Source organism: Centruroides sculpturatus, unplaced genomic scaffold (assembly GCF_000671375.1).
Source record: "Centruroides sculpturatus isolate CEXI.00-Female unplaced genomic scaffold, Cexi_2.0 scaffold206, whole genome shotgun sequence".
NCBI classification, from domain to species: domain Eukaryota; kingdom Metazoa; phylum Arthropoda; class Arachnida; order Scorpiones; family Buthidae; genus Centruroides; species Centruroides sculpturatus.
The window spans coordinates 270,191-279,544 of NW_019384442.1; the positions used below are offsets into that span (position 1 = coordinate 270,191).

A 9,354-nucleotide genomic window follows, 5' to 3' on the forward strand; every position below is an offset into this window, starting at 1 on the left:
AACATAAATTAATTGAGCCTAACGTGTCCGTATGGGTGAGATTGGCCCTACACTTTTAGTTACTTACTAGAAAATAAATTAAATTATTCAAATTTATGATATTCCTGTATGATCTTTTTTATTCATATAAAATTCTATTTTACTATCTCATCCCGGAATTTCCCGGGATCCCGGGAAAAGAAATTATTTGTCCCGTAATCCCGCTGGAGGCAAATTTCCCGGGAAATGAGAAACCCTAATTTATATATATATAAATAGATAATAAAAATACATTACATACATACACAGTCTTGATTTTTATTAGTCATGTTTTTTCCGTTTGAAAGGGTTACTCGTAAATAATCTGTCTAATGTCGATTGCTTTTCTCTCTCCAGGATTTTTCGTAAGTAGTTATTAATAGCATTGCAATTGTAGAAATCCCCAAGCCTCAACCTGGTTTGGATGCCATTCTATGATCGTTATTTTGACATCCTCCTACTACTACAAAAGATCTTTAANGATTGCTTTTCTCTCTCCAGGATTTTTCGTAAGTAGTTATTAATAGCATTGCAATTGTAGAAATCCCCAAGCCTCAACCTGGTTTGGATGCCATTCTATGATCGTTATTTTGACATCCTCCTACTACTAAGATCTTTAATAACAGATATCGTCATTAATCCTCTTTTTCAGAAGAAAACATATCTCGCCGAGTTTCTTGCTGTTATTTATTCAAGAGTTCTTGGCGTTCTTCTGTCCTCAGATCCGTTTCGGATTCCATTATGAACTCTTCGATGTTCTTTATATCTCAGATGTGATTTTTGTTAATCCTTTAGCTGCTTGAGTCTTCTTGATAATACAGTATCTTTCTTAGATAAGATTTAACTACGGTCTACTGTAGACCTGTTCAAGCCATACTGCCCAGAAACATTAGGCATCTTCTGCCCACTCTCTACCTTTGCTATTATACTCTGACCTTTCGAAAAGAAAAACAGACGCAAAACTTAACGAGTGCCTACCCGACAGTCTCGCGAATACATAAAAGAATTGTTTTGTCAGAAAAATAAAAGGCTGGAATTACAAGGGAGAGTTTCAAAGTTCGGAGGAATACTATCCGATCGGTATATACCAGCTTGAGCGTCGATGTCGATGTCTCTCACACTCCGAAAGGTTTCGAATTGTTGTCCGAAGACAAGGAAAGACCAATCGGTATTCATTACTTCAAGTGGTCTGATTGCTGTTCCTATGGCGACCATCGTCGTCCGTCGGACGACTGGAAAAGCGCGGGAAAACCGTGTGCCAGACGATTTTTTTTTTATTATCCCCACAGTGATCATACTTTGTATGCAAATCTCGATGGGGCGTAAATTTAAGACAATCGCTTATCTTGAGGATTTTGTGACGAATGATACTGTTATTGTTTAGAATTTTTTTTCGAACGGGTTCAAATCGATAGCAGTTATCCAACCGATGTATCGTTGTATCCTGCTCTGTCGGGCAGAAAGTGCAACGATCAGTATTTTTCAGGTTACGTTTATGGAGGAAGGAATTAGTGATGAGGGAGTTAGTTCTAGCTCGATGGATCAGGATAGTAGTGTATCGGTCCGTATAGTCCATGACGGGGATGTGATTGCCGGTGATGAGCCATTGATAGTCTGTGTGGTTGGGAAAGTTATACCATTCGTTGTCAATTTGCTGTTTGATTTCGGTGTTTATAATGCTGATGTAATCCTCCGGAATAATATAATGGGTTTTCTCGGTGTCGCATGGCTGACTCTTAACAAGTTTGTCAGCTTGTTCGTTTATGGTTACCCTTTATGAGCTGGGGTCCAAACGAGACGCGTCTGTAGATTGTCTTTATTACGTCTGTTGATGAGGCTTATGATGGTGTGGATGATAGATGAAGACTTTATCGTGGTGAGCGTTGATGGCGGTGAGGATAGCTTTGGAGTCCGTGCACAAGGTGATGTTGCTGTTAGTCTCAGTGGCATGTTGTAGCGCGCGAAAAATAGCGAATCCCTCCGCCGTGAAAATGGTGGCCTCGGAGTGGAGAGTGAATGGGCTTTGGTGTTGGTGGTGTAGTCCAGTGTTCCGCAACCGGTGTGCCGTCACATGGTGAAAGGTGTGACGTGAACTTTTACATATTCTGTTAATTTCAAATTTTATTTATATATTTTTATCACAGTTGTTGTGTTTCTTATGTATGTATGTTGTATGTTCTTACGTATGTATGTTGTTGTGTTTTTTATGTTATCTTTTGTGTGTATTTCATTCTCTGCCGCAACACTGATGAAATAAGATGATGTTTGTTTATTCTTTATTACAAGACACCCATTTTTATGTATTCTAATAAATTATATGTAAAGAAAATTTGCTCACAGGTGTTGGTATCTGTTTAATAACAATAATAATAGGTTAGTGGCATTATGTAATTCTATTAATAGTATCATATCATACGTTTTTGAGGGGAATAACATTTTGGTGTGCCGTGTTGAGTCATGGGTGTGCCGCAAGTAGAAAAAGGTTGCGGAACACTGGTGTAGTCGATGAACACTGCCGTGACAGTCGTGTGAGTTTTGGAGCCGTCGGTGGCCAGGAAAGTAGAGAGATCTTGTACCGTTGCCCACTCATGAAAGGTGGATTGAATCACGGGGTCCGGTAGGGAGGAGTCGTGGAACGGAAGGTTGTCAATGCAGCCTACCTTCTTCGCGGAAGAACTCCTCTGGTGGTCATATGCTGAAATAAAATAATTATTATAATAAATTTTATTTCACTAAGGATCAAAATTATTAATTTTTTTATATATTGAAAGCATTTGTTTTTAAATTCAAGTATTAAACAGCATTAACACCCAGAAAACTTTTAAATAATTGTATTCATTTTATTTTTATATATGATGAGATTAAGCATCACGTGAATTCGTCACTGGTAGAAAATGTCGGCACATTCGGCTTCTAAAGGCAAGTTAATTGCCGTGATTGGAGATGAGGTTTGTTTTATTTAGTAATTAATTAAATTTGTGTTACCGATTATCAATATTTTAGTGAGTAGTGATTAAAGTTGATAAAATTGTTATTTCAGACACTTTTATAACAAAAAACCCGTACTTATTGTAAACTTCATTAAACTTTTAGGTACTCACATCAAAGCATAAACACACCTATAACTTATATATACACTAATTAACCATGTAGGTTACAATGGATTAGATGGCTGAGGAGCTAAGCTATCTGACTGCTTCTGCAAGAATCCTAGAATTGGCCCCAGATTGGACCCTCTTGGAATTTTTTCTGTTGGTTCTAGTCTGGATTTATCAAACCCACTGCCCACTTCACTTGTGTTTGAATGTTTTTGTGAACATGTATGTCACATCAACAGTAAATTGACCAAAATTACAGAAAAAAATAAATGCTAAAGTGATGGTAGAACAAGATATTTGTAGACCAATCTGTCTAAAAAAATGGATGGTTGGCAGCTCTGAAAACTATAAATTATTGGAAATTGAATATTTTGGAAAGGTAAGAAAGAGATCCATAGGTGATAGAACACAATATAGTTATAGTAATGCAGTTTATTAAGTTCCTATTTTGTATATTCTAATCACGTTTAATATTAATTTTGAATGGAACATAGAATATAAAACATAAAATACAAATGTAGGAAATATTAAAATTTGTTACATTCAAGCATAAGTAGCTGGCCAAAAGCACAGAAGAGTAGTATATAAATGTCATTAGCATTAAGAATTGAATAACACATATAAAATAAATAAAAAGATAAACAAATTTATATTAAATAAGAAATACAAATATAAATAAATAAGTTCAAGTAACAATAGACAAATACAAGAAATAAAATTATTCTTCATTGGGATTCTTGTTCTGTACAGTTACCCCTCACTTAATTACTTTAATTTGTTCTTGGAAAATCTATTGCAAAGTGAAAAGTTTTTAAATGAGTAATTGATTCCATTAATTTAAAAATTACAAGGTGTTCCATTGTGACGGAAGATATCCAAATGGTTTTTACAGATAGAAAAATTTATCAATTGAGAACAATGAAAACATGTTTACATTAATAATAAATTACAATCTGAAAGTAAATAAATGTAATATAATCATAAGATATAATGAATGAGTTAGCAATGCCCAATGTTTTCTTTGCATTTTCTTCTTTTTCATCTTCAACAGGAACCTGTTTGTATTTCAGTTCATCTAATGTGTAACTTTTGAAAATAATTTTTTGGAATATTTACTATTTACAGACAAATTTGGTGTGTATGATAAAAGCTAAATCTGATCATATATCCTGTGTCTTTACATCATCAGCTCTATGAGAATTTGTGGGCNCTGGTAGAAAATGTCGGCACATTCGGCTTCTAAAGGCAAGTTAATTGCCGTGATTGGAGATGAGGTTTGTTTTATTTAGTAATTAATTAAATTTGTGTTACCGATTATCAATATTTTAGTGAGTAGTGATTAAAGTTGATAAAATTGTTATTTCAGACACTTTTATAACAAAAAACCCGTACTTATTGTAAACTTCATTAAACTTTTAGGTACTCACATCAAAGCATAAACACACCTATAACTTATATATACACTAATTAACCATGTAGGTTACAATGGATTAGATGGCTGAGGAGCTAAGCTATCTGACTGCTTCTGCAAGAATCCTAGAATTGGCCCCAGATTGGACCCTCTTGGAATTTTTTCTGTTGGTTCTAGTCTGGATTTATCAAACCCACTGCCCACTTCACTTGTGTTTGAATGTTTTTGTGAACATGTATGTCACATCAACAGTAAATTGACCAAAATTACAGAAAAAAATAAATGCTAAAGTGATGGTAGAACAAGATATTTGTAGACCAATCTGTCTAAAAAAATGGATGGTTGGCAGCTCTGAAAACTATAAATTATTGGAAATTGAATATTTTGGAAAGGTAAGAAAGAGATCCATAGGTGATAGAACACAATATAGTTATAGTAATGCAGTTTATTAAGTTCCTATTTTGTATATTCTAATCACGTTTAATATTAATTTTGAATGGAACATAGAATATAAAACATAAAATACAAATGTAGGAAATATTAAAATTTGTTACATTCAAGCATAAGTAGCTGGCCAAAAGCACAGAAGAGTAGTATATAAATGCCATTAGCATTAAGAATTGAATAACACATATAAAATAAATAAAAAGATAAACAAATTTATATTAAATAAGAAATACAAATATAAATAAATAAGTTCAAGTAACAATAGACAAATACAAGAAATAAAATTATTCTTCATTGGGATTCTTGTTCTGTACAGTTACCCCTCACTTAATTACTTTAATTTGTTCTTGGAAAATCTATTGCAAAGTGAAAAGTTTTTAAATGAGTAATTGATTCCATTAATTTAAAAATTACAAGGTGTTCCATTGTGACGGAAGATATCCAAATGGTTTTTACAGATAGAAAAATTTATCAATTGAGAACAATGAAAACATGTTTACATTAATAATAAATTACAATCTGAAAGTAAATAAATGTAATATAATCATAAGATATAATGAATGAGTTAGCAATGCCCAATGTTTTCTTTGCATTTTCTTCTTTTTCATCTTCAACAGGAACCTGTTTGTATTTCAGTTCATCTAATGTGTAACTTTTGAAAATAATTTTTTGGAATATTTACTATTTACAGACAAATTTGGTGTGTATGATAAAAGCTAAATCTGATCATATATCCTGTGTCTTTACATCATCAGCTCTATGAGAATTTGTGGGCTGTTTTGTTTTTTTTTATGACATCATGTTTAGATTTTTGTTAGAAAAATCCATCGTTTCATTTAAGTTTGTCATCATCATTTGGTAAAATTGGTACACTTTTTATAGAAATATAATGGTTAGCAAACAGTTGATATAGCATTTTGCAGTATAATTTTAAACAAGGCTGTAGCATCAGAACTACAATCAATCAATCAATCGTTATTTTATTAAGGTGTGAACACACATATCCCGGCCCCGCATAATAGCATTACCGGGAGTAAAGTACATCAACATAATTTTACAAACAATTTTTACAAGGATAAATACATTCAATATTATGATAGTGAGGATATTTATAATATTTACAGAGGTAATTTTTCATGTTGTATCAGGTCATATGAAGTAGTTATATTAAGTACATATATAGTAGTAACAGAGTAACAATAACAGAGTAATAATATATAGAGTAATCACATAATAGATTAAGATTAACCAACATACAATTATTTAAAAACAAAGAATTATATCAATAATAAAGTATGATCATTTTCAAAATGAATAACAGCATTTAAAGAAAATATACATATTCAATAATGGTAGAAGGTGCATTCCATATTATTATTAGTTGAGTTGTATTATTTTTGTACATTCAATATATAGAGCACATGTTATAATATGCAATAATTAAATATCATGTACAGATTAAATAAATGTGTAATTAATACCATAACTAAATAATATGTTTATCAACAATATAATGAATAGAATAGACAAGTGTATCAATAACACACAGGTCACTGCATATACAATTGTTAATGAAATATTATATCAATAATGAATAAGATATTTTAACACGATACACGTATTTAGGCATTATGGTATATATATATATCTTACATTCAATGTAGCAAACAATTCGTCCCCACAATTAACATTTAATACATGTATAATAAAATGAGTAATCATAATATGCAGAACAATCATATATAGTATATATTATGCAAGTAACACAGAGTTAATTAATAAAATTATAAATATATTATACAATAGAACAAAATTAATTAATGAAGTTAAATAATAATTAAACAGTAATTAAAATAACAAATATTAATAATAATAAATATACTAAACAAGTTAGAGTACATTACATCAAAAATGCAAGCTGCACAAAAGTTTTACTTCAATCAATGATAATCTCCATCCATAATCTATGTCCAAATCAGCTAGCAAAATCCTGTAACTGTAATTGAAGTACCCGATTTATCTAAAAGATGCACAGGATGCATAGAATTACTGTAATTGATTTGCGTTGCTTGCAGAAAGAGCAGGCAAATTTCACACAAGTCCATATCAACCGATAAAGTCCTTTAGCTGCCAGTTGAGTTCTTGATACGACTGAAATATGCACAGGATGCATGTAGAGACTTGATTTGCATTACTTGCAGTAGAAGTAGGCAAATTTCAAACAAGTTCATTTCAACCAACAGGATTCACTAATGTCTTGGTTGATTCTTCTTGGGAAGCCAAACTAAGGTAGTGCACATCATCCAACGGTGAAAACAAGACACATTACACAAATCCATTTCAACCGACAAAAGTTCAGCCGCTGTCAGGTTGAATTTCTGGCAGATGTGTATGTAGCACAAGGCACTTGTAGAATAATAATTTTGTATTTCTAATAATAGTCACAAGCACAGATTAACACAAGTTCATATCAGCCATCATATCAAATTACGGCTGATTTCTTCGAAAGTCTAAAGAATGTGTATGCACATATGTGGTGCAAAGGTTTGTGAGAGGAAAGAAAAGAAAAGAAAAAAAAAANATTCATTTTCTTGAACATAGGTGAATAAAAAACTGGAAAATTATTGTATCTTAAGTATGGAAATGACAAAATTCATTTTATAATGTTTATGACAAATGATTTTTTCCACCAGAAGTGAAATACAGTAGAGCATCGATTATCCGAATGGATTGGGGTTGTTCGGAAGATCGATGTTTCGGATAACCGATTATGTACGAAAAAATTTATCTCATGTTGAAATTTTTCTCCATTGCGTGTCGCTTTGCGTTGAATTTTTGTCAATGTTAAACCTAACGAAGACTATTGTATCGTTAAAAATTATTTTTTTATTTTGTACAAACAAAATAAATATATTGAAAAATATAAAAACAATAAAAAATTATACTTTAGAAGTTAATTTAGTATCAAAAACGTAAAATATTTGAGTAGCCCAAGATACAGCCAAAGATTGCAGTGCCATAGCACCAGTGAAAATTTAAATTTGCCGACTGAAATTCTTTCGGATGATTGACGTTTCGGTTGATTGACTGTCAGATAATCGATGCTCTACTGTATATCAATTTAGTTAGATGGTATACATCCAAATTCAAAGATTAACAAAATGGGACAAGTAAAGATAATGTTACAGCAATGATGAGAACTTAAAAAGTTTATATTTTTGTTTCAGGAAAATGTGGTAAATTATTAGGAGAAACTGTTTTATAAAAAATGTAATAAAAAAATTTTATAGTTTAATGCCAAACGATTGCTGGATTATATTGGGCTATACATACTTGCCAACCTTTAGAATGGGGAATAGCCAGGATGTTGATAGAAAAATGCTGATTTTTGAATGGAAACACTAACAGCATAAAAAGCGAAAAATTATTTATTAACGTTGATATTGTACAATGCTTTTATTAAATACCTTTAGTAAACAAAATTAATGTCATCTCTGCATATGATATCTTATAAAACTATTTCCATAAATGCTGTCAAGAGAATGGCAATAGCTTTATAATTTTTAACATCACAATTTAAAAAAATCAAGTATTTTACAGGACACTTCATAAATGTACACTTAAGTTTATTGCGTATACCATCTTGATGTGTCATTGAGTCTTGTTATTGCCTGATGAGTATTCTGTTATATGCCTATGTGCAATGTTTTGCTTTCTTAATTTGTTACAGTGTACTGTACTTATGACAGTTGCAATCAGTCAGTTTATTGACTTTCACTGCAATTATTAAGGACAATGTTTTCTGGTTGTGATTTAGTTCCTATCTTTGTCTTACTTTTTCCTATCATGCTGAATATCTTTTCCTTTTGCTACCCTGCAATGCTGTATGGCAAAATTATCATCAGACTTATCTATATACAGTGGTACCTCAGGATACGAAATTAATCCTTTCCGAAACTGAGATCGTATCATGAAAATGTTGTAAGGTGAATCGTACATGTAAAACCAAATAATTTGTTCCAACATGAAAAACACACTCAAATTAAAGCTAAGTAGTACATTGAAAAAAAAATAATTATAGTAAAGAAAACACTGAAAACTGCATTTTGTAGTTGCAAATGTATAAATAACCATAATAAAATAATAATTGATTAAAAAAATGTAGTTTTATTTGCACTTTAACTTTGAGGATAGACGATGGTGGAGGTGTAAACTGGTGGCGGAAGAGAGGGAGAAGGGAAATGATACTAAAACTTAACTTACATAACATAATGTAACAATAAGTTAAAAATAACTTAGAAAAGATAAAAAAAATTAGTGTTGTTTTATATATATATTTTAAATTTTTATTCACTGCTTTTTGCTTTCTTTCCTTCACTT

At 31.4% G+C, this 9,354-nt stretch overlaps 1 protein-coding gene across 3 annotated transcripts in view; it reads left to right on the forward strand.

Moving 5' to 3' along the window:
• Nucleotides 1-2,837: 2,837 nt before the first annotated feature.
• Nucleotides 2,838-9,354, forward strand: part of LOC111620185 (V-type proton ATPase subunit F-like) — a 45,777-nt gene continuing 39,260 nt past the window's right edge. Inside the window, exon 1 of one of the 3 annotated variants that reach the window (XM_023362071.1) lies at nt 2,838-2,966. In XM_023362071.1, coding sequence (XP_023217839.1) covers nt 2,913-2,966 — 54 coding nt within the window. In that variant the 5' untranslated portion in view covers nt 2,838-2,912. Of the gene's footprint in view, nt 2,967-4,313; nt 4,391-4,507; nt 4,920-9,354 lie in introns of those variants that run through there. The other 2 variants (XM_023362070.1, XM_023362068.1) reach the window with 2 other exon arrangements.